Source organism: Podarcis bocagei (assembly GCF_964188305.1).
Source record: "Podarcis bocagei genome assembly, chromosome: 5".
NCBI classification, from domain to species: domain Eukaryota; kingdom Metazoa; phylum Chordata; class Lepidosauria; order Squamata; family Lacertidae; genus Podarcis; species Podarcis bocagei.
Window position 1 is genome coordinate 23,368,176 of NC_138129.1, and position 26,346 is coordinate 23,394,521.

Sequence of the window (26,346 nt, forward strand, 5' to 3'; positions counted from 1 at the left end):
CAGCTTGACTGGGGTCATGTACCACCTGTATACCATTTTCATAATGTTTTCCTTTAAGGCATTACATGCCGTAAATTTGATACCGGTGTTCCATAACCATTCCCAGTCATCTGACATAATGTTGTGTCCAACATCCTGCGCCCACTTAATCATAGCAGATTTAACTGTTTCATCCTGTGTGTTCCATTTCAACAGCAAGTTATACATTCTAGATAAATTCTTAGTATTGGGTTCTAACAATTCGGTCTCTAGTTTTGATTTCTCCACTTGGAAACCGATTTTCCTATCCTGTTTAAAAATTTCCATTATTTGGCGATATTGAAACCAATTTTCTACTTTGTGCTTCAATTTCTCCTGACTTTGTAGTTTAACCTTGTCTCCATCCTGTTCTAAAATTTCCCAATACTTCGGCCATCCGACCTCCATATTGAGTTTCTTCACTGCTTTAGCCTCCACTGGTGACACCCATCTAGGGGTTTTATTAAAGACTAAACAATCTAAAACATCATGTAAGCTTTGGTCACATCCACACCATATATGTTAAAGCACTCCTTGGTTTAACATCCATGGCTTTCCCCTAAAGAATATTGGGAATTGTAATTTGTTAAGGGTGCTGCCATCACATGATGGTTAAAATGGCAGAAGTGCTTTAAATGGTCTGGATGTAACCTGAGTTCAAGCAAATCTGTGATGGCCTGGGAATCAGATTCAGAGGCTGAACCTGAGGATTCCCAGCCTGCACAGGAGTCCCCGCCTCCAGGGCCGGCTAAGCCGGGGCTGTGGCTTGAACCTGAAGGGCCCTCACCTGTGCCGGATCCTCAGGAGCAGACACCAGCTGAATCTGTTCTGGCTCCGGAGATGATCGAGGACCCATTGCCTGCAGGTGCTCCACTCTCAGCCCCGTCAGGGGAAGGTGAGGTTGCCTCTGGTTCCAGTAAACCCTCCAGCCTCTCCTGAGCTGCAGAGGCTCAGGGCAGGGAGGCAGAGGGAACTAAGTTCTCGCAGGAGGAGTTCTTGCCTCCAGGCCAGGAGAGGCAAGTCACCTGTGGACCGGGGCCGCCCTATGCCTCAGAGGAGATAAAAGCCAGCCAGCCCAGTCTCAGGTTGCAGGAGCAACATTGTTGGTAATCTGTTCCTGCCAGCACCCTGTCCTGCGCTTCTGCCAGAGTTCCTGACCTCACCCGACTCCTTGCCTTGGACCCCGCTTCAGCCTTGAGGGACAGCCCCCATACCACACCCTCGACCTCGGACTGGACTCGGACCTCGCCGCACAGTAACCCCCCGGGACCAGCACAAAATCAGGGTGAATGCCAAATCAGCAGACCAGCTGGAGGAGCCACGTAATGGCCTCTCATTTCCAGTAGGGGCTCCCGCAGCACAAATTATGAGGCTACTTAGGAATAGCAGCTGTCTTGGGCAAGATCTACCTTCTACCAAGGAGGCGTTATTTTATAGCTTCTCTATACTCTGTTGCAGCTGGTATTTCTGGCCTGGAATCTCTTCAAGGCATTAACCATGGAATCTTATCCTTGTCATATCATCTCACAGCAATCAGATGTGTCAGTGGGTTGGAGAGTCTCCCATGTTCCTTCACCAGCCACTGCGGTTCATATCTCTTCCTTGTTTTCCGCCTGAAGTCTTCTCTCCAGTCATGGAAGGCTGCAAGTACATGAACCCGCTTTTTATGCTCTTGAATGAGGCAGCTGGGTGTCTCTGCCGCCCCTTCTTTGCCTATACAGCACTTACCCAAAAGCCCTTGACTAAAGTTGCTACTTTGCTTTCCTTTCAAGTGCTCCTCTTGCTTGAAGTTACCCTATAGCCAACCTTGAGCTGGCCTGACAAGATTTATTGATCATTCCTGTTGGTTTAAAATCTGCTCAAGTTACTCCAGCTACAAACTGGCGTACACAGAAATGCATTTATTTATTTCATCTATATCCCCCCCCCAATGTTCCTCCAAGATTTTGCGGTCGCTTGGACAGAGTTGTTCCGCCTGGCCTTTGGCTTGGAGTCAATTTGATTCCCTCCCCCTCTTTCTTTTTCCTTTCTCCTCCTGTGATGAGGTTGCATTTTAATGTTTTAATGTTGTATTTTAATCTTGCTTTTTAAGTTGCATTTCAATCAACTTGTTTTTTATTGGTTGTTAGCCGCCCTGAGCCTGGTCTTGGCTGGGGAGGGCGGGGTATAAATATTTTTTAAAACATTATTATTATTATTATCATTGATGGGAATCAGATAATCATTCCCTCTATTTCCTATGTTCAGTTTGCAGGTTCCGTTGGTTATGTAGCCAAAACAACCAAACACACAGACACACAGACACACACACACGCTATAGGGAGGCCTGAGGAAAACCCCAAACTAGAAGAAATACAAAATAACAACTTTAGCGATTCCGCGCCCCAGACTTTCAATCCCCTGAGGACTGATCATGTTCACTTGCTGTTGAGCCCCCCCCCCCCCCGAAAACTGAAGAGGAGACTAGAATAGAGTGATGGAATTCTGAACAAGGGAGCATACCACACTGCAACACTTTGCTGCAGGTCTGCCTTGTTGTGAGATATGACGGGATGGTTAAACCCTCCTGCTGATGGAGGCTGATGGAGGGCCTCTGCACAGAGCAGAGAATACAGCCAATTTGGATTTTGGCTCTGCAGCCTAGGAAACCCTAGATCTCAGCCTTCCTTCAATAAGCTGCTGGCATTCTACCTGCACAATTGTTACTGTAGGTGCTTTATTGATCGTTTGAGTTTTCTTTAGGTCAAGGAAAGGAGGGGCAGGGTAGGATGCCCTGACCCTCCTTGCCCTGCTGCCGAACTTGCCTTGATGCTTGGTCCGCTGGGGCTCCTTGTAGCGAATGGGGTGGGTTCCACTCACTAGGATGCTCACATTTTTATGCCTGGCTAGTTACAGCAACGAGGACAGGAGGTGTGGTTCAAATCCAGCCACCCCCCTGGGAAGAGGGAGTGGACAATGGGTGTTGATTAAATGGGGAGTGGACAATAACAGCTGAGTCAAGTGGTGGTTGGTTCCTTAGGGCAGGGTTTCCCAAACTCGGGTCTCCAGCTGTTTTTAGGTTACAACTCCCACCATCCCTAGCTAGCAAGACCCAGTAGTCAGGGACGATGGGAATTGTAGTCCAAGAACAGCTGGAAAAGACCCATGTTTGCAAAACCCTGTCTTAGCTGATAGACCTTCCAACCTTCCTTCTTTGTGGTCCAGTTCGCACACTATTAGTAATATTACTGAAAAGGACTGACTAGATCTTACTTTATTTTTGTTTTATGTACTGGCAACAACACAATTTTTAACGTTCCAGTTACCCTGCAGGTACTTTGCACTCTACCTTCCATACTAGGCTAGATTTTAGCTGGTTTTAATCTGTACTGGTAGCTGGAACTTTTAGCTGAATCTTTTTTCCGGCAACAACAGCCTAACCTTTATAACTGAGGGGGAAAGAGCGTGTGGGGTGGGTGTGCTTTTAAAGAAGGCTAAACTTGCCCTCCCCTGCTAGGGTAGCACTGAACAGTAGCTTTCCTACAGACTTCCAACCCCTAGAATATAGTTCCCGAGTTTTACGTTTTTACATAATTTTGCTTCAAGCACACAGTGACCTTACTATGCCCTTATTTGCCTGACCTTTTAAAACAATTAAATAAATAAATGTGCCTTTCTTACCCTCTCCTCAAACATTTGTTTTAACTCACATTTACACTTTCTCAGTGGGGGCCAAGGCACTTTGTCACCATGAAACAGATCTCACACATTCTGACTTAAGTTCTCGCTAGTATGTTATTATTTGCAGTTTATATAACAACCTGTCACACAAATCAGTTGAACCCCAGATCTCTTGGGACGTGATTCCACCTTACTGATTTCAACGGGAGAGATTTTATTATGTATTCAAACGGTCCTATTGAAAGCTATGGTACTGAAAACGACTTAACTTTGAAGGGGCTGCACCTAGATCTGTGGCTTGCGGTTTCTGTGGAACAAGACTAGTTAATATTTAACTTAATATGCATAATATCAGAGATGTACCATTTCTAACAGCCACCGATCTAAAAATTTACAGTGGGTAACGTGAGCAAAAGAAAACATTTTATTATTGCACATAATCCAGCAGAACAACTGATGAAAACTCCTGGACGATATTATACAAATTGCCATACACTTTTTTATTTTTTAAAAAAACTTGTGATTAAGGTGTGTTGTTGGTGGTGACAACATTTTCCGTTTTTGTAAGACCTGAAAAATTAAACAACAGACACCTACTTTTGAAGGCATGCAAACTTGAGGTAAACCTGTTCTTGCTCGCGCTGAGAAACAAAAAACCAAGCAGGCTTGTGCATACATTTGTTCTGATCCATCGGTTCTTTGAGGACGCCAGCACTATGCTGCACACATGCAGCTCCCCTACCAACAAGACCCTTCCACTCGCTTTAAAAGAGAGGGCAGCTTATGAATGCATGTACACAGAGCCCCTTCCAATGAAGTAAATGAAAAGTCTCCATCATTTGTGCAACTGAGCTCACACGGGCTCTGGATTTGAGGCATGATGTTTGTGCATTTTAAAAGTTTGTCACGCTCAAGCTCATCTTTGGAACAACGAGGGCTAGGAAATTGCCATTTTAAAAACACGGAAGGCTGGGGGTCTCGGGACTCTAGAAAGATATGGCAGGGAATATGAAAGTGCTTGGGAGCTACATTATCAAACATAACCCGTTTGTGCTCTACTGAATTGCTTATAATTACTTCTTGGAGGTAGACCTGTGGCTACCTGTATGTAAACACAGCAGTTACTACAGGTTGTAGGGGCCAAGGGATAACCATGTTTGCACAAGCCCTCCGGATCTACATACAACACATATGGTTAGGATCCAAAGAACTACCCAACCAGTTCTGTACACTATACTGCAGTCATGACGTGCTGAATGGCAAACTGCACATGAGAGTGATGAGTTTCAAAAGCAGCTTGGGATTTAGCATGGAGTTTCAGGTGTTCAAATGAATTAAAAAACAAACAAACCCCACAGTGGATACACACAAGCTTTTGGGCACGTCTAAAGAAGCCCTCTCGATCCCAGTTCATATATTTATATATGTCACGTAAAGCAAATCTACCTACTTTCCCCATCACATTGTAAGGAACAAAGCACAAGAATGAGACAGCAGAACATCATATTTGTATGAAGCGGGGTTTATGAGGTGGGGGTAGGGTTGGCAACAATCTCTGCCTTTTTCAAAAGGACCAGATTTTGTGCTTCATGATAAATAAAGGCCACTGAGGTCTCTCAAAGAAAATAACATACATAGTTATAAAGCAGTTTGCATACTGAAATTGGACATCTGGCGGCTAGGGAGCCAGGAAACAGGCTGTCACATTTCAAAAGCAAATAACAGCCTATTTGTTACAAACACCTTTAGAAGAGAAAAAGTAATCATAAAACCCAAGGCTGGCTAAATTGTTATCACCCCATGTTCTGCGGATGTTCCTCAAACATGGCTAAGCATTTTGCTGAAGCCTCTTCCAACACATGGGCTGCTGGGCAGAGATAATGTATCCCTCTTCCTCCAATTTACAATATAATTTGATTAAAGTAGAAAAAGCAAGTGGGAAAGGCACAAAATGTCATCACTCCTGCTTCCCAATTTCATTTTCAGCGACTTATGAATTCTAAGTAATCTGATCTGAAAAAAATACTACCCTGGTGTCTACCTGCTGCCTGTCTATGGCACCATATTTATAAGGCTTTCACTGCTTGGCAACTGGAGCCTTCTTTTTAAACCCAACATTTTTCAAGTTCCTTTTTTCCACTTTCTCATTTTAACCAGCTTCTGCTGCACCAAGGAGTGTCAGCAAACATACAAGTTCACAGTCAGTTTTAAATAAGGCACATTTTAAAGCTTTTGAAATTGAATCAAAGTCTATGCTTTGGGAGGGGAGGAAAAACATTCAAACACATTTAGGGCTGATTCATGCATTACATTTTTTAGGGTTCTGCATATGCCAGGTCATATGTGCATCTGAATACCCAAAGAAAAACATAATGTACAAAGTGAATCTCACAGCTGATCTAACTTCTGGGGAATAGGCAACTTCCAACGACAAGAATATGCTGACAAGGCACTGCTTAACTGAGCACTGACTTCATCTACCAGTACTTTGCGAACCACATTCAAAATGTAGCCCTTAGTGAGGTTTCTTAAACTCTAAAAAAGATTCACTCTATCTAATTCCTACTTGGCAGAACTGCAGAGGATCCACTTCTAGGGACTGCTTATAAGACTACATTTAAGCATCCTTACACTGAAATCCATAGATTTTTTTTCATTTTTTCCACTGTGGATTTACTTGGATCCTAGTGTGGATCCACTATTCAAGGAAATGGCTTTTGCCTGCTCTAAAATCTGGACTTCTACACAGAATTTTTTCACAGTTATGCAGCAGCGGGGAGCATAGCCTAACCTTTCCTAACGCTGGATTCATAACAATCTTGGTTTGGGTGGGAGAAGTTAAATCAACAGCTATAACAATTATTCCTGGCTGCTACATAGCTTAGAAACATGGTGTTCTTCAGGAGATTTATAACGACGAGTCTTCCAGTGAAGCCTGGAATTTTCGTGGTGGAATTTGAAGGAGAGACTGCCTTGTTTGTGTTTCCACAATTACAGATGAATCCTTGTTTCTTCAAACTGCAGTACAACAGTATCAGCACAGTTGTGAAACTTTAAGGCAATTCTCATTCACAACAAAAGGAAGAATGAGGAGGGGGATGCAACAGTCAAGGTTTCTTCCTGCTGGGCAGAAGAGATCGTCTATAGTTGGGGGCCTAGGCTAACAAGCTCTTCAGAAGCCTTCTATGGAAGTTCATGACCACAATGCCAACACTGGGTTCTAAGCTCCTCCCTCTTTAGATGGTTCTGAATGGATGGTGTTATACCTCTGGCAAGGCATAGATGTCAGCAGAAACTTCTGTAAGAATAGAAATCAGCGAGAAAGAAAACAGGGAGTAGCAATGGTAACAGAAAATATAATTATTGGTTTAAGTTAATGTTTAAGATGTCACACTCCAAAAAGCTTTTAACAAGAGGGGTCAGGATAAAGGAATTATTTAACAAGGAATTAGAGGCCTTCACCCAGCAAAAGTCATGGCTGAATTAGTGGAATTCATTTTATGTAGGGTTGCACTTGAAAATGAAGCTACAGCTAGAATGCAGCCACTGGCTATTGAGCAGAACAACAAAATGGGATCATGGAACACCAATCCTGAAAGTGCTTCACTGACTGCCTGTAAGCTACCTGGCCCAATTCATGGTCCTAATGCTAGTATTTAAAGTCCGAGATGGTTTGGGTCTCATGTATTTACAGGAGTTTGTGTATATGAGTGTGGTACTGTAAGGAAGCTTTTGCAGCTTCTTGTTTTTTTTTATTCAAGGTCTGAGACGTGTGTGTGTGTGTGTGAGAGAGAGAGAGAGAGAGAGAGGGAGGGGGGAAATGGAGAGAGGGTAGATAGATATCCTGTTGTGACCCTGTATGCAAATTTTCTTGGGACCAACCCCTCATTGAACTGCTTCTAAATAAACATGCACAGAACTGGATGCTCTCCTCTTCTTCACAAAACAGGAAACAATAGTTGTGCACTGATGTGTAGCCAGATAACCAAGTTGTCCTTTTACAAAAAGGTTCCAAAGTGAAGTCTTCATTTCCCAGAATGTCAAAACAATAGGGCACTCTGAGCCATTTCATTTGTCCCCCTTACCTTGTCTTAGCATCTCATCATGTCAGAAAATGGACAAATAAGATGGAGAGGCCAACGTTCAATAGGATGACCATGCAAATGATGATTGTGTTAGGTCCCTAAGGAAAAAACAACAAGAAGAGTATAATGTTATCTACTGTGATTTAGAAGACACAGATGAAAAACTTCCTCACTTGTGAAAGCAAAAATAGTTCTGTCAATGGCTGTTATGCATTACAGCCACCACTGTCAGAAGCAATTCGTAGAATAGTGGTGGGAACCTGTGTCTCGCCAGATGTTGTTGGACTACAACCATAATCCTTGTCCACTGACCATGCTGGCTGAAGCTGATGGGAGCTGCAGTCCAGTAACATTCACAGGTTAGCCACCCTTGTCCTGCAGTAAGTACTAATGAAATAAATAGGGTTAGGGTTATTTGCTTTCATTCCATCATCACCACACCTAAACATTTGTGCAGGTCAGTCTCATGCCACCATATTTGGGGTAATGTTTATTTTGATGCCTGGAGCAAGCTGTGCTAAATCTTCATTTTGGGAGAAGCTACACGTTGCATATCTGCCTTTCCCACAGCTGTTAAAGGCACTGGAGCCCTGTGCACAGAAAAGATGGTAACCAAATTTGTCTTCTGCAAATATACCACCTGAGGCATTTTTCTAGACTGTAGAGTGACAGCAGAATGTCAACCCCTTTTTTACTGGCTCTGCTCCTGTGAATTCAGCATTAGCCTGTTTTTTTAAAAAGCTGTGAATGCTGCACTCATATGAACTTCGGGGGGAAATCACTTCTACGTATACAGGCAGAAATTCAGGCTGGAAGAGGTTTTCTCCACCATGGATGTAGCCATACCTGTTCAATTTCTGCATCTCAGACACAGAAGCACGGCTAAGGAAAATAATGGGGAATTTTAACCCGGCACTCCAATACACAGCTGCTCTCAACCTGATGCCTTCCAGATATTGTTGGACTCCAACTCTAAACAGCCGCAGCCAGCATGCCCAATAGTTAGGGATGGTTGGAACTGTAACATCTGGAGGGCACCAGGCTGGGAAGTTTGCAATATAACTTTATTGGGAGCACCCAGCAGGGCTTACTTCCAAGTAACCATGCATTGGATTGGGCTGTTTGGGATAAATAGCTCTGTTCTTGAAGGTAATATTTGCTGGCTTCTCTATCAGAATGATGTATTATCACTATATGAAATGATTAATTACACTGATGAGGTGTGATTGTGAATAGAATCATGTGCATTTTTTATTCAGAAGCAAGTTCCAAGATGCTCACTTACTCTTCTGTGGGGGTGAATAGGTTTGCTGCCTTGGAGCGCTCTGCCTACCATTCACTCTGCCTATTGCTACCCCTGAGTTCACCAATCATCAGCTACCCTCTGTACTACCAGCCCCAATGAGCACCAGCTGCCATTGATGCCAACCCTGTTCTACAATCCAGGAACACTCCCCCTAGCAGTAAGTCAACAAAGTTAACATTTTCAACAAACCACAACATGTATTTTAACTTGGCTGTGGTACTGGAAATACAGATAGCACATAATATATTGAGTGATTTTCTCTGTGTGTGTGTGTGGGAGAGAGAGAGAGAGAGAGAGATCTTGTGAACCAAGAGCAAACTTTACAGCTAGAAGATTGCTCTAGCTATTTTTTATTTTTATTGTTTGGCAGGAGGTAGAAAAGGGATAGGTGATATACACAAACAAAAACACCCCAAACTGTTACACCTGAGTAAATCCTATCTGCATCTGGTAGTATTTATTGACCTGACTTAAAAATGTCAATTCATAGTACTTTACAGCCCCATCTGATGGAATGGAACACATAACAATTCACAGTACTGCAGTTTTGAAAATAAGTTTTCACATCTAGACAGTAGTCCAGATCAGGTGCACGCATGTCGTGCACTTATGTACCCACCTCAGTTTTTGTACATGAAAGCAATGTGGCACAAATGACAGCAGGGAAGCAAACAAGAAATTGAAAAGGAGATTCAGATTATTATTTGCTTCTTTCCCTCCCCTATCCAGCCCCCAATGGGGAAAAAAACCACTCCCCTCTCCTTTACAAAGACCATGTAGCAGCACCTCTTCATGCTCTTCCACCTCTTTCATTGCTGCCTCTGGCAAAGCAACTTTCTTCACCACAGCCTTGGGGTCAGTTTTGGCCACCACCTTCGTTTCAGTTTTCCGTTCAGGCTTGCCTTCAGCTGCAGCTTCGGCTTTCTCTTCTGCTTTGGGTTCTGGTGGCGGGTGTTGCTTGAGATACTGCTTAGGTTCTGCTCTGGGTGCTTTTTTTTCTTCGTGAGCTGCTTCATGCTGAGAGACAGGTGTACCTCCCCTCTTTTGCAGCTCCGGTTTGTGCTCAATGGCCTTCACATCAGCTTTGGGCTCTGGGGAACTTGGCTTGGCAGGCAACTTGGAGTCAGGGAATGATTCTTCCTCAAAGTCCACTGGGGGAGTAACCGGGGAGGTCCTCACAGCATAGCTGTGATAGCCCTGAAATAATGCAACGTCGCCTTCCTGATGTATCCTCTGAAGGGGTTTGATCTCCATCTGGTCAGCAGCAACCCTCACATGGCTAGGGTGGCTGGGGCTCCGGGAAGCAGGCCTACTGCCACCTGCTGCCTTCTCTGCAGGTGCTAGCAAAGCTTTAGAAGGTGTGTTGGGCCTACTTCCCGTGCCGCTGCCATCCTTCCCATGATCTCCATTCCAGCTCCCAGGGCTTTTCTGAGAACCTTGCTTCGCTCGTTTGGCCTCAGGTGGTGTTCCAGCTGGTGAAGGTGTTCGAGCGGGACTTTCTTTGGGCTTGGTGGAATCTTGCTCATCAACCTGAGGGCTCTCTGGAGGTGGTGGTGGAGGTGGCTGTTCCACAGGTGGTGGCTCTTCAGTATTCTCTACATTCTCTTCGTTCTCCATGAGCTCCTGGAGCAGTCGCCTCTTCAAGTATTCAGGACCTAGAAAAGGCAAGAAGAGGTTTTTGAACATTGCCAAGAGACAGTCAAACAGCATGAAATTCCAGTGGAATTAGGAAGCACAAGGCAGAAACAAAACCACAGGGGAAGGACCAAGGTTGCTTTATCACAGTCCCATCACCTCATGGAGGGAAGAGAAGATAATCAGTTAAGGAAAAAGAAAGGGCCAGTTCATCAGTAACCCCATAGCTGTGCTGAATAGTGGGGAAAAGGAGGCAGACCTTGCGAGCAGGAAGCTTTTAATTAAAAGTGAAGTAGTACTTAAAAGCCTTAGTAATGCTTTGTTGCTGGGCAGGCAGGTGCTACATTCACATTTTATCAGAAACTAGGTCTAATAAACAATGGAGAACAACACAGAAAACACTAGAATGCAGCAATGACATTGATTGAAAGGGCAACTCCAGAAAAAAGGACTAGTGTGGAAGCAACCGACAATACAAGATCACATTATGAATACCAAGGCAATCTTGGGCATAATTTTGGAACTTGCACATAAATGATATAAATTCAATCCTAACTCAGCACTAGTGGAGCTATCAAAGCACTAGGTACAGCACTTTGTATGCCTTAGTATATACCTTCTGACTGTTATCCATCTGGTAATAAAAGCAGATCAAACCATTTTCAGAATGTAAGTGCATTGTGATTAATATGGATTTATCATTTGATTTGACGCCTTGATTTCAAGTTGCATTCTTTTTCTTCAAAGATGAACAATGGTCTCTCTAAAACTTTAATTATTATTTGGTTTGAGGCCAAACTATTAATTACTGATGGGAGATCTGTGATTTTGATCTCCCAATGTTTTATTTTTGTTAATGAAATGTAGCTGAGGGAAGGCTGCCAGTTTCCCCACAGCCATGGCGGAGAAGGGTGTGAGTTAACCCTTCCTCTCATAACAGTTCTCTGATTTAAATAGCCCCCCTTTCACAGTCTGCTACTAGATTGGGAAACTGTCACAGAGACAGGAATGGGTGAATCTGTCAATTTCTATTTTCCCCAGTTTCTCAACTTTTCTGATCTTCAGTTCTCCACAGTTCCACATTAGTTTGCACATTTATTTTATTGAAAGTCTTCATGAAAATTCATCAGCAAATTTCTCCTAATAAACACATCTTTGTATGCAATTCTGCAGCATGTACACATTTTCCAAAACAATATGAGAACAGAAACAGACATCCTTCTAAATTCACATTTATCTTTTCAATGCAAGTGATATGTACAAAAATTGCATATACTAGGGTAAAGTATGCATACAAATGCATGTACTAGTGAAGGTAACATACACAAATGCATTGTATTATAAGAAACTGCTTGCTGAAATGTGTCCGTTAGTCAACACATGCATACAAAACATATGTTTATTGGGGAAAAATTGCACTTAAATGCTTGAGAACTTTTATGACCATTTTTTTTTTAAAGTTGCTGCATAAAATTAAGACTGGAAAAATGAACAATGTGAGAACCAACACTGACAGATCCCTGCCTCTACTCCCAACAGCATACTGAGGGAAAGCAACGGTTCTGAAGCCCATAAAACATTTTGATTGGCCAAATCTTTGTACATCTACCTGTACAATGATATATTTCACTGAAGAGGGCTGGTTGAGAGAAGTGCAGCGGTTTGTCTTTGGTGTGAAGAGAGCTGTCAGATGTGTGCATTGCTCACTAATAAGGTCACCCACCCGTGACACTAAGATCCTACTGAACACACTTGAGCAGTTGACCCGCCTCCATTAAACAAGGTGACTTCTGGATTCACATTTCATTCTGTCCTCATCTGACTGGGTTGTGTCATCGTCTCCTAGCAGCACTGCCATCGGCTGCATTATTGTTTACATATTGGTAAGCCTTAGCTCAGTGCAGAAACTAAACAGCAAATCTCCCCCCACGCCCCCGTCTCTCAAACGAACGTGCTTATGAACCGAAACAGAGCAACCGGCCTTAATTAGGTCCCAAATATTTGTGGGCAAAACTGAGCCAGGAAGCTCCTAGTCTACATTAAGGTCAGAGCACTGTCACACACAACACTTAAATCAGTCGACAATGCCAATGTAAAATATGCAACGGCTGCAGTGCTAATTTGATTTCTTTCTCACAATCTGTCCTGTGTTGACAGTATTTACACATGGCACATCGCCTCAGAGAGGGTCAAAGGCACATTTTAGTATGTTGTGCAAAAGCTGAATTTGGGGTTGTAGTGGAATATAATCTTTACACTTCATATAGTTTCCAGCTATATCCAGGACTGAGAAGTACCTCACATAATATAGAATGGAATGGAATGGAATTCTGCATCCAGGCAATTTAAATTATGCTTCAAGAAAATAAGTATTCTGTAACCCAGAAGTGGGGAACCCCCCCCCCTTTTTTTTTTGAGGGCCACATTCCAGTAAGCGGAATAACCAAAGCAAAAATGGGCTGGGCTGCCCTTTTTATCTCTCTCTTTATGCTCCCCCTATCCTGGTTTTTCTGTCCTTGCCACCTGCATGAAATTACTTCAAGGGCTACATAAATTTATGCTGACTGCTACATGAATGAATATGGGGAAGCATAATTAGCAGGAGGAATACTTTTCCCTCTAGAATTTCACTTCCATTGCAGTAGTGAAATTAACACAGGGAAAAGTTTCAAAATCAGTCAGGAAGAATTCATCACTAGTTACCTGCAAAACTTCAGCCCATATGGCAAGTTCTTCTTGACCCATCTTGAAAATGTCTTCCCCTATCTTATTTTGCTGGTTGGTTAAGAAGATAGCTATACTCATGCAATGTATGAACGGATTGCTTTTAGACACAGACTGTGCATGGACAAATATAATGATACTTGGAATACATTTAGAGAAATTGTAATGACTTGTATACTCACTGGAATAATAGTGGTACTTATTTATCTATATATCATATTGTATTGCAGTCTCAAAGCACTTTTCCCTTTCTTCCACCCCCACCCCCAATTCTTTCTCTTTATTTGTTCACTGAAAAAAAATCAATAAAAAAGGACAGCTACCGTATTTTTCGCTCTATAACACGCACCTGACCATAACACGCACATAGTTTTTAGAGGAGGAAAATCCGTAGGCATGCCACCCGTACGCATTCCCTCTATAACATGCACAGACATTTCCCCTTACTTTTTAGGAGGAAAAAAGTGAGTGTTATGGTGCAAAAAATACGGTATGTACATATCTGAGAGAGAAACAGTGTCATTGAACACAAGGGACTGACATTTGATTTGCATAGATTAAACACTGGTAGTTTCTATGCATATTAACTCAGAAGTAAGTCGGCTGTGTTCAGAGGGTTTCCTGCCTCTCTAGTTAGTGGGTTTAACATTGGGGGTAACTTCCTGCATGGAGTTACCCCCAATGAATGCAGCAGGACTTACTTTCTAGCAAACATATATGAGATTGAATTGTAATTGTATTTGATATAGTACTCTGGTGGGAACACTTAACAATTATTTGACTGGAAGCTGTGCACCCCGCCTCTCCAGCACAGAAGATCATGTGCCACACCATTGAAGGGGTTTTTACAGGAAGAACAATGACCAGGACAGCTTCCAGACCAGTTGTTCACTGGGGATTCATGTTGATATGTTTGCACAAAGACCTATGAGACGCTCTTGGAGCATAGATGGCCACAAGATTGAGCAGGTTTCAAATACCTGGGGGTAGTTTTTCACTCTACCGGCAGTAGGAAAGCCCATGGGGAACATGTTGCTGAAAACAAGTAGTGGCCACTATATACCTGCAGCACTCAAATGGGCGGGGTATAAATAAATTATTATTATTATTATTATTATTATTATTATTATTATTATTATTATTATTAGAAGCCAAACCAATAGCACAACTTCTCTATGGTGCCCAGGTGGGCCCCTTCTCTAATTTTGGCCCCCTAGAACTTGTGCAATCCAAATTCCTAAGATCAGCCCTTCAAGTCCCAAAATGTGTCTCTAATGCCACCTTGAGACTAGAGACAGGTTTCATAAAAGTGGAGGCTAGAGTGTGGGTGACCATATTCAACTACTGGCTCAGACAATCTTTATTTCCTCTTGGTCTTGCCCCACTAACTATGAACAGTGATTTTCAATACACATGGAAACAGACTGTGGTAACTAAAATCTCAACCTTCTACTCAGCAAGGGATACGAACAGGCCAAAGCTCTCATAAAACAAGGTGTTACAGATACTGAGCCCTAGTTGGATCTAGCCAGGACCCCAACTTTTATTGCCAATGAATCTTCCAGGTACTCTGCCTCCCCTATGGCATATCTAGATAAACTTGAAGTCCCTAAGCACCTTTACCTTGGCTTGATGTCATGCCCTCCCCTTGGCTGTTCTTGAAGGCTGATTGCTTATCTGGAGAGGCAATACTCCTGTGACTCTGGACAAACAGAAACAATAGAGCATGTGCTTCTCCAGTGTCTTTACTATAGAGAGATTCGTACTAGCCTCATCTAGCCATCACTGCATAAGTACCCAGGGCGCACAGGACAATTCTATACCTCCCTGCTGCTTTCAGATACCAATCCTGCTACAACATTGCCAGATTCTGCACAGCAGCATTTTTGTTCGACGGATTATAACCTGTGCCACAAATTAAATACAATGAGCACTCATATTAGAGTGCTCTGTAGACCAATTGCTTTAGTCTTATATATATAGTGGTACCTCCGGTTGCGCATGGGATCCATTCTGGAGCTCCAGTCAGATCCCAAGGTGTGCGTATCCAGAGGTGCCGCTTCCGTGCATGCGTCGAAACCCGGAAAAATACTTCTGGGTTTGCTGCGCATGTATCCCGAAGAATACGTAACCAGAGGTGAACATAAGTAGAGGTACAACTGTACTAACCTTTCACGCTCTTTCATTCTTGTCTAATGTTCCTAACACGTCTTTTGGACTTTCTTAGCTTCTTTTGGATTCTTATAGACTTTTATGTATATATTCTGTTTTCACTCCTTTTAGTTCGTTTGTTTTTTATAAAAAGTGGCGGTGTTTCCCCCTCCCCCCCCCCCGATTTTAAATGATTGTACCCCTCCTGCCTTATGCTGGTCTTTGACCATAAACAAGATTTGGGGGGAGGGGAAATGTTTGCCCAAAGTTTGCCAAAAGGTTATATGATGTCATCGTGAACACTGAACCTGACATGCTTGTATGGAGGTTATACAACATAGCCAGCTAGTGGTTGTCATCCCCCAGTTTTCAGTGCAATTTTCTGCTATTTTTCTTATCAGACTTTCTTAGGTTAGAAAATTGACAGGGCGACTGCGCTAGAAAGTGCAGGATAATGGTCAATTTATGTCTGGAATTGCCTGAGGACTGATGTGTGTGGCTATTACTTCTCAGGAAGGCTACATGTATCCCTATAGATTATATACAATATAATGCAGATAAATCATCCAAACAAACCATGAGCAGTAAGTAAGCAAAGAACAAACCTTGGCTGCAGCTCATGGCTTGTTTGGAGCAAGAGAAACCATGAGCTTAGAAATGTAACTCTAAGCCAAACCATGGCTCGGCTCCCAGTACAGTAGCTGCAATTTCCTCCCTGTGCATCAGCACACCTTTCTCGTTCACAGTAAGTCGTAGATTGGCTTAGCGTTATATGTGGGCCAAACCCAAGTACCATTTTATAACGAGTTGGTCAAGAAAATGGACCTATTTCACTAATTATCCAAACTGTTTACAAATCCGCGTGATTCTACTGTAGAGCAAGAAAGCGGGGTGGGGAAACCCTGCTATTTAAAACATAGCTGAACGCATACATTTAATCTCCTGTAATGATGTCAGCTGAATGATTAATGAGAATTCCAACCAAACTCATGTCATATTTGCATTTGCTTTTTATGATGGCAGCAGGAAACAGAATGACTTTCCGCCTCCATAAGTCAATTTTGAAACAGCGTCTGGGAATCTTGTTCCAGTAATGAGTTCAAATATCTGAAATTCAAGGGAGCAAATCCTGCCCGACGTGTTCGGTCAGGGATTAGATAAAGGTACATCTCCTATGCCTGTGTGAGATTGGTTTGCATTTCCAATAATGACTACGGCAAGCTGCTTTCACTGACTGATCAGCAAGGATAATTTTAACTGGTGAATGAATATGAGAAAACCCAAACTGTCCCCCAGATGTCCCAGGAATAAAAAAGAGCAGTGTCCATCAAGTACATTAGTGGCTGTGAATCTAGGCCATGTGACACCTACCCACTGCTTGTAATCCTGAAGGATTCTGCTGAAGCTGAAAGGAATATTTTCTGGCAGACAGATATATCTGGCACAGCCTGTGCTATGTGAGGAGAGGCCACTGAGGGCCAACTGGTGCAAGCAAAATCTATTAGTAAAACTTGCCCTGTGCTTTGCTGCTGTCTGTCCGCAGGTAGGGATTGACATATCAGTCTGCATCCAGTCTATATCACTTTTGTATGTGCTCATTCATAAATCAGTTTTGTCCTGTTCCCACATCAATCTTCCTTTTTAAAAAAATCAAAATATTTATAGAAAACTTACGCTTGGGATGCCAGAAATGGGATGAGGCATTTCTACCCTAGATGTGGGGTGAAGAAATACTGTTTTAAAATCAAAATATAACTATCTCCCTGACACCTCTCCTCTAGTTCCACAACTTTCAGCTGGGCTCCTGTAACAGAAGAGAACTCAGATGTACCTGTGGGGTCAGACTGCAGGTAGAATAACTCAGCACTTCTCACTTCCTTGCCCCTCTTCCTCTTCAAACAGGCACCCACACAGCTCCTGCTTTATACAGGGTTGGAGCAGACCCACATTTAGACAGATCTACTGCTGTCAAATTTAGTTTATGGGGCTGGTCTAGACATTTCCTCTCCTCCTTTTGCACACCACCAGAATCTGTTCTGGATGGTCCTTCAACCCCCCAGAAAATATTTTCTTCTCTTTTTTAAAAAAATAAATTTTTATTATTTTTCTCCTTAAACAACATTTTTGACAATACAATAACAAACATGAAAACTTTCTGCTTTGCCAAGCATATGACTTCTCTCCCTCTCTTCAGTAGGTTTTCCGCTTTCAAGTCCTATCGCACACTTTAGCTCTTTAACTTCTATTGTACACATTGTAGGATTTATTTCAATCCTGCTAGTGTCTTCAAGTTTTTGCAATTATTATTCAAATATCCAATAAATTTACTCCAATCCCTTTGAAATTTTTGATCGTCCTGGTCCCAAATCCTGCAGATCAGTGGCCAAGTCTGCAAAGTCCATCATCTTCGCCTGCCACTCTGCAATCATTGGTAACTCCTGTAATTTCCACTTTGGGGCCATTAAATGTTCTCGCTGCTACTGTGGTGTACATAAATAGTCTTTGGTCTATCTTTGCAATTTCCTCTCCCATCAAACCTAGCAAGAATGCTTCCGGTTTTTTGGGAAAGGTATATCTAAACATCTTTTTTAATTCATTGTAGATCAATTCCCAGAATGTTTTTACTTTGTCACATGTCCACCACATATGGTAAAAATCTCCATCTGATTCTTTACATTTCCAGCATGTTTTATCTCTCATCCTATACATTTTCGCTAACTTTACTGGTGTCAAATACCATCTATACATCATCTTCATTACATTTTCTTTTAATGCCATACAAGCTGTAAATTTCAAATTTTCATTCCACACTTTTGTCCAAGAATCAAACTCAATATTATGCCCAAAATCTATTGCCCATTTTATCATCACTTCTTTGACTTCCTCATTTTTAGTATACCATTCTAACAACAAATTGTATATCTTAGATAATAATTTACCTCTGCTTGCCAACAGATTGATTTGAAATATTGATTTTTTTATTTTCAAAGCCACCCAGAAAATATTTTCAGGCTGCATAGTGGGCTGGAGGGAACAGGAGAAAAAAAAGGAAGTTCCATTGTGTGCACAGAAATAGGTACATGTGTGGAGCAGAACTGGATACAGCACTAGGGTTTAAAAGGGAATTGGACAAATTCATGGCGGAAAGGTCTATCAATTGCTATTAGCCATGACAGTTCAATGGAACCACTATAGAGGAAGTACACTTTGCATTAGGGCAAAGAATGAGGGATATTTTTTGTCTTCATCCCCTGCTTGTGAGCTTCCTAGGAGGATCTATCTACTTGGGGAGCAGGATACTGAGCTAATGGACCTCTGGACTAATCCATCAAAGGTCTTCTTGTGTGCTTATGGTCTTAAAGCTTTGATAAAGGGACAAAAGCAGACCAAATCTCACTGGTTGTGTTTTTTTAAAAAAAATCCAGTTAACAGACTTAAGGTATAGAGTACTATACACTAATGAAGAAATGGGGAACCTGTGGCCTTCTAGATGCTGTTGGACTATAAACCCCATCATCCCAGATCATTACCCACACTGACTGGAGCTGATGGGAACTGGAGTCTAAGAATATCTGGAGGTCCATATGTTCACCACTAATGCAAATCATGAGCACCTGTGCCCCACTATAACATGTACAAATACAGCATTCATGTGGTTAAAACAAAGGGTTACAGAAAATACGAGGGGTTCCTGTAGTATATTAGCATATAGTTGCTATTTCAGAAATGTGAGAATCATCCTTAAGGCTGGATTCCTACGCAACTGAATTCAGTGGAACTCACTCCTGAGAAATTATACATAGGATTGAGTTGCAAATTTGTTCAATCATTCTGACAAAGCAATGGTATAAATTGGATGCTAATATCTGTTCTATACCAAAGGGGCTCAAGAGGAGAAGAACTGTAAAACATTTATTTTAGCCCTCCTGCCCTGCCTGCAGGCTCCCGTCAATCATAAAAAGACCCATTCAGGGCCATTTATTTCTGGCTGCAAGGAGGCTATTTGGAAGCTATTTCACCAGTTGCTCAAGCTCCTCAAAATAGCACTCAGCAGCAGACTGACCATTCGTAGTCTCTTGACTCTCTGTTTGTGACATCTTCGTCTAAATAAATCACACAAATACCACCACACTGATACAAATACAAATCAATGGGCTTTGGTATATTATTATACTACTAAGGCTACTTTTTATGGCCTCCACCGATTTCTATGAAATCCTCCTATTGCCTCAGAATACATATTTTTAATGAGTATTTTCCCTCTGATTAATCAACTGAAGTCTTGTTAGGTTGCAATCCTGTGCACACTTCCCTGTGAGAAAGGCCTATACACACTTATCTGAGAGTGAGCCCCACTGATCTCAATGGGACTTAGTTCTGAGTAGAGATGTATAGAACTGCATGCTAAATCAAGTAAAGATTACAATTATATATATCTGTATGTGTGTCTGTATACACATACATACATACACATGCCAATGTAACATTCAGAACTAGGGGTTAACCTTAAAGTGCTAAGCGGTTAACCTTAAATTCATCTGCTAATAATGTAAGTTGAAACTTGCTTGCGCTTAGCTTGCACACATTCAGCTTTATGCACTTGGTAAAAAAAAATTAAACAAAAACAGGGGCAGACATCTAGGAAAAAAGATTTTGGCAATCCCACCTACCATTGAACTCAATGTGTTTTGACTGTACAGTGATACCTTGGTTTACAACCATAATCCGTTCCAGAGGTCCGGCTGTAAACGAAAACAGGTTGTAACCCAAGGTGCACTTTCACCAATGGGGCCTCCAAAAAAAAAAAAAAGGGTTGTAATCCAAAAAAAATGGGTTGTAATCCAAAAAAAGGGGCACGCACTTCCGGGTTTGATGTGGATGTAATCCAAAATGGTTGCAAACCAAGGTACCACTGTACACAATTTTGGCTTTACACACTATCCCTGGAACATAACCACCATGTAAGATAAGAGTTGCCGGTATGTAGTTCTCTGATTAAATACTATTCTTGGCTGTGAAATCATGAGAAGTATAGAATTATGACATATGACATGGGCCAATTGCATGGTTTTCCTCACTCAATGCCTATGCCTATGCAATGTTTCAAGTCATTTGACAGCAAAGCTACTTGGTTCAGCACCCCCTCTCCAACTCATGCATGCTGCGTTTTAAATGCCCTCCACTCAAACACTTCATAGGACTTCAGCTTATGGGCTGTGCCATAGTAATGTCAACTTTGGCTTTAGGCTTTACTCTGCTTAGTCCCTCACCACTGCTGAAAGTCAGCAAATCAAAGCTGGGCTGATTTCATTTCCTACCTGGCTGATAGAAATCCGGAGATAGTTCCCTGGCCATCGACCTGGCTAAAGTGGATTCATTGTTAGCTGCCACTGCTGCTTGCTCAGCCCCTTCTGACTTGGCTTTGGCATGGGCAGTCCTGTGGAGAGAACATCCATCATGGCAATTAGTATTTCCATTTGTTGCCAAGGCTGTCTTAGGCTGAGTTCCTCAGCCATTTATTCCAAGGTGGCTCTTCTGATGCGAATAGGACTCTTCCTTAATAAGTGGTTTCATAATGACAGCCTTGCATGATTGCTCAGTTCCTTAATATAGATGACCTTGCTTTGTAATTAATTGTTTTAAAACAAAATAAAAGGAGTAAGGAAGAATGAAAAATACATATTGTCATGATACATATTTTACTAGCTTGTTGATTAGTAGATCCAGCTTTTGTATTTATATTTATGTTGCAGTGTTGTTAGCAAAGTATAGAATTCAACATTTTCTTCTGTTTTATTACACCAGTACATCATAAAATAAACTCCACTTCTCCATTAGCTGGTTAATAATTTGTCTCCCTTCCTGTACTCTACTATATTGGGCAGCTTGACCATATGGACATCCTCCCATATCTTCATTATCCAGTCCTGCAGTGTTGGAGAATTTACTTTTCTCCTACAGTGATTAATGACCATATGGGCAGCAGTCAATAAATGTGCAATCGTTGATCTACCTTGTGGGAAAACAAAAACTTTTACATATCTCAAAAGCACAGATTTCCTGGTAAGTTATATACTGTTATACTCTCAGTTTCCACTAATATAGTTACCTTGCTTATTGTCCATAAAGCAAAAATAAGCTCCAAGTTCCTACAATGTCTTATTTGTCTTATTTTGAAAATTTGATCCCTAAAAGATTTATGACCCCTATATATAGTCTGCTTGCAGTAGCAGGTTGCTTGAAAAACCAACGAACTCAAAAGAACATAGGGAGAACCCAGCTAGATCAGGCCCATGTAGTGCAACTTCCTGTTCTCACAGTGGCCAACTAGATGCCTGTGGGAAGCATGCAAGCAAGGCCTGAGCCCAACACCACTCTCCCCTTCTGCAGTTTCCAGCAACCAGTATTCAGAAGCTGTGGAGGCAAAACATAGCCATAATGCCTAATAGTCACTGATAGTCTTATCCTTCATGAATTTGCCTAATCCTCTTTTAAATCAAAAAGTTTAGGGACGCAGGTGGCGCTGTGGGTTAAGTCTAGGACTTGCCGATCAGAAGGTCGGCGGTTCAAATCCCCGCGACGGGGTGAACTCCCGTTGCTCGGTCCCAGCTCCTGCCCACCTAGCAGTTCGAAAGCACGTCAACGTGCAAGTAGATAAACAGGTGCCACTCCGGCAGGAAGGTAAACGGCATTTCCGTGCGCTGCTCTGGTTCGCCAGAAGCGGCTTAGTCATGCTGGCCACATGACCCGGAAGTTGTACGCCGGCTCCCTCGGCCAATAAAGCGAGATGAGCGCTGCAAACCCAGAGTCGGTCACAACTGGACCTAATGGTCAGGGATCCCTTTACCTTTACCTTTTAAATCAAAACTCCCAGACTCTTTTTATTATGAAGATTACAGATTTATTCTGTTCACATTAAGCAATCATCATTGAGAAAACCAATTTTACCAGGACCAAGAAAATTGTTGTCACTGACAAAATTAAATTCAGTCCTGCCCCTGCCCCGTTACTTTGGTGATGTATGTTATCTGCTATTGCTATTGTGGATAAAGTATGACGTTTGTGCAACAGTCATGGGCATCTACTGAAGATACCCTTTCTGCACAACCAGATTTTTTGCTCAGTAATTGCAGTGTTGAAGCTTTGCAGATCTAGCACATTTCCTCTGCTCTCAAAATACTGCTGGTGGAAGAAGCACATATGATAACATATGGCCGTCAGAGTTGTGAGAAAACACGGTAGCTCCACAACAAAAGTGCTACCTTGAAAGGAGGCATTTGGGTGCAGCATACGAGTAACAACTGTGTGACTGTTGTACTGTAAAGTGTTAGTCTGAGAAGGCTTTTTAGGAAGGAAGCAGAGATGATCTTGCACAATTCTTCTCCATAAAATAAAAAAATTCCTTCCAGTAGCACCTTAGAGACCAACTAAGTTTGTTATTGGTATGAGCTTTCGTGTGCAAGGAATTTTTTTATTTTGTTTCGACTACGGCTACCTACCTATATCTGGTTCTTCCCCATGCAAGGTATGCCAAGGAAAACTAATAAAACATACTTCTTTATTTTCTTTTTGATACTTTTTATTTTAGTTTTCACAATATAAACAATAACAAAGATGCAGCAAGAAACAAAGCACAAAGTCAAGAAATGCAGCACAGAGCATAAAGACTGTTTCAATCTGCAGAATGAAGAGTGTCCAGCAGTTGGACCAGCCAGAAGATCCTATATGCTGTAAGAAGGCTCTTGTTGTCCATCTTAGCCACGCAAGCAATAAAACAATACCATTCTGCTGTAAATGTGTCTGTGTTCTTTCCCCCCTCTTGCCATCCTCAGTTTATGGGTAAGTTTCTCATTCAAGGCAATCTGCCGTATCAATTGATACAAAGTTCTGGGAGAAGACCCCTCCATGTCCTTTCAATAACAGTATCCAACATCAAGTCCCACAGTGGCCAAGCAAATAAACCTGGGAAATTGAGAAACAGGGCATGACCCTTCTCTCTGCTGTTCCCCAGCATCTGGTACTTAGAGACATGCTGCCCCTGAACCTTGAAAGAGCATGTGTGTGTGTGTGTGTGTGTGTGTGTGTGTGTGTGTGTAAAGGGACCCCTGACCATTAGGTCCAGTCGTGGCCAACTCTGGGGTTGCGGCACTCATCTCGCTTTACTGGCCAAGGGAGCCGGCGTACAACTCCCTTGGCCAGCAGTTGGACCAGCCAAGGTCATGTGGCCAGCATGACTAAGCCGCTTCTAGCGAACCAGAGCAGCACACGGAAACACTGTTTACCTTCCTGCCGGAGCGGTACCTATTTATCTACTTGTACTTTGACGTGCTTTCAAACTGCTAGGTTGGCAGGAGCAGGGACCGAGCAACAGGAGCTCACCCCGTTGCGAGGATTCGAACCGCCGACCTTCTGATTGGCAAGTCCTAGGCCCTGTGGTTTAACCCACAGCGCCACCCGTGTCTCATACACACACACACACACACACACACACACACACACACACACACACACCATGGCTATTAGCAATTGATAACCTTCTCCTCCATGAATTTGTCTAATCCCCTTCTAAAGCCATCTAACAAAGTGCCCTTCACCATATCTTGGGGCAGCAAATAATCCTTAAGTCGGGGTAGCCAACAAGTTGCCCTTCAGACGTTGTTGCCACTCCCATCATCCCTGACCACTAGTTATGCTGGCCGGGGCTGACCGAACTGGAGCCCAACAGTATCTTAAGGGCACCACATTGGCTACGTCTGCCATAGGTTAACTATGTGCTGTATGAAGAAGTGAATCTTTCAAAGGCACTTAAGTATCTACATCCCAATGAAACATTTCAAGAATCTCACATGAGTCACTTAGTGTGTACACAGCACTCTCTGCCCTCCCTCCAGCAATGCTATTTAGATAACCCACAGGACATTCTGTTTCTTGATGCACAAATCCCACCACGCTTCAACCTCCTTTGTATTGAAAGCACGATTCTTCCTATTAACTCATCCAGAGAGATCCCTATCCTTTGAGGGCTGTTCTGTGGGGGAATGTTTTTTGGCACCCTGCATCCTGTTAAGCAGCTCTCTGGCTCCACGGCCATTTGGAGACATTTGGCCGAGGAGGTAGAAATCTGCAGTTTTAAGCCCTGACAGCTCACAGAAGGCCCCCAAGAAGCTGTAAACAGGCACAGCATCTCCTTTTTTGGTAGCATATAATCAGTGTGATTAATTCCACTGTAATCTGTGGGAGGCCCAATGGCATATTTATGTCTTATTGTGCCTAAAGAACTGATGTTGGAAGCAAAATGTCCAGAATATGCAGCACAAGGTAAAATCAATCTTTAACCAGATCTTTAACCACAAAAGCTTTAACTCTCCAGAGGAACTCACTGAGAAGAGGCGCAGCGTGAAAAACCCAATCAAAGCAGCTAATGGGCAAGGAATGACTGGGAAGAGATGTAGGATTAATGTTCCTCCATTAATGCACTTGATGTGTGTCTGTTTATGGAGAATTAGGAACATAAGGAAATTGCCTTTTATCAAGTCCAAATATTGGTATGTCTAATGCAGTATTATCTACTCCAACTGGCAGAGGCTCTCTGGGTTTCAAGACAGGAGTTTTTCCCTGGGCCAATCTAAAAATGTTGAGGATTGAACCTAGGACCTTTCGTATACAAGCATGTGCTCTACCACTGAGCTATGACCTTCCCTCATTTCAAAGGAACGGTGCTGAAATCTGTATCCTTCAACACGAAAATATGAGCATAGAAAATTGTGGAAGTTGCCAATATATAAGTTGCTGGCTCACCCATTAACTTGTGCCTGTATATAGCCCTGGGGACAATTATTTATGTTTGCAATACAAGACACTATCCTCAGTGTAATGTAGAAAATGACTTATTGTGATTAATGGTAGCAATATAGGGATACATCAAACAATTCAATATTCTTCCTCCAGTAGTCTTCACAAGCAGCAACATTCCAATAGCACCTACTATCATCGACTCTATTCTTCAACAAAAAGATGAGGCTGTGCTATGGTGGAAAAACTTGTTTTCCTTTTATTCGAAACCTCTCCTGTCACAGCTATGTAACGTGGCTACCTCAATGGAAGTTCAAATATCAGCTAACATCTTTCTCCACTGACAGCTATAAGCTCAGCCCTCCTCAGTCATTCGTGACTCCAGAAAAATGAGATCAAAGGAACAACTTGGCAATAACATCAGACAACCCCTCATCATGCTAATCTTCAGGCGTCTCCATGCACAAGGGTCTTCCCTCAAAGGCTGCTGTCTAGAACTTTAGCATGATTGCATCAGCCCATCTTAAGCAGTACCTTCCTTTTAAGCACAAAAAACACCAACAAAGCCAGGAATGAATGAAGAAGTTAACCAGAGTTGGTCCTCCTAAGATAAACACACCTGAAATACTTGTTTGTGTTCATACAAGGAATGAGTAGTGATGGGAGCAAACAGCTTTGTAATAAATTGAGTGGGGTAAATTGAAACTTGAATTGGTATGAGATCAAAATGCTGTTTATCTCTTCTTATGTGATGGACCCACACTTGCACTTGTCCTGTGCTTTCAAAGCTAAGGAACTGAGCAGTTTTTTTGTTTGCCCCACTGCTTTCCCTGGGAAACCTGCCCCTTAGCTGAATCAGAACAAACGTCAATCCACGGAAAACCTGATGGATGTTTGCTCCAATTCAGCTGTAAAGAGTGGGTTTTCCCAGGTGAAAACAGTGGGACAAGAGAAGTGTGAATGAGACCTCTATGA

The 26,346-nt window shown here is 42.4% G+C and overlaps 1 protein-coding gene across 3 annotated transcripts in view; it reads right to left on the reverse strand.

The window, feature by feature from the left end:
• Positions 1-5,184: 5,184 nt before the first annotated feature.
• JPH2 (junctophilin 2) overlaps positions 5,185-26,346 on the reverse strand; it is a 62,883-nt gene continuing 41,721 nt past the window's right edge. For 2 of the 3 annotated variants that reach the window (XM_081196157.1, XM_081196158.1), the window contains exons 3-6: positions 20,898-21,016; positions 9,856-10,724; positions 7,764-7,861; positions 5,185-6,976 (exon numbers count right to left, since the gene is read on the reverse strand). In XM_081196157.1, the coding sequence (XP_081052283.1) occupies positions 7,781-7,861; positions 9,856-10,724; positions 20,898-21,016 (1,069 nt within the window). In that variant the 3' untranslated portion in view covers positions 5,185-6,976; positions 7,764-7,780. Of the gene's footprint in view, positions 6,977-7,763; positions 7,862-9,855; positions 10,725-20,897; positions 21,017-26,346 lie in introns of those variants that run through there. The other variant, XM_081196159.1, reaches the window with a different exon arrangement.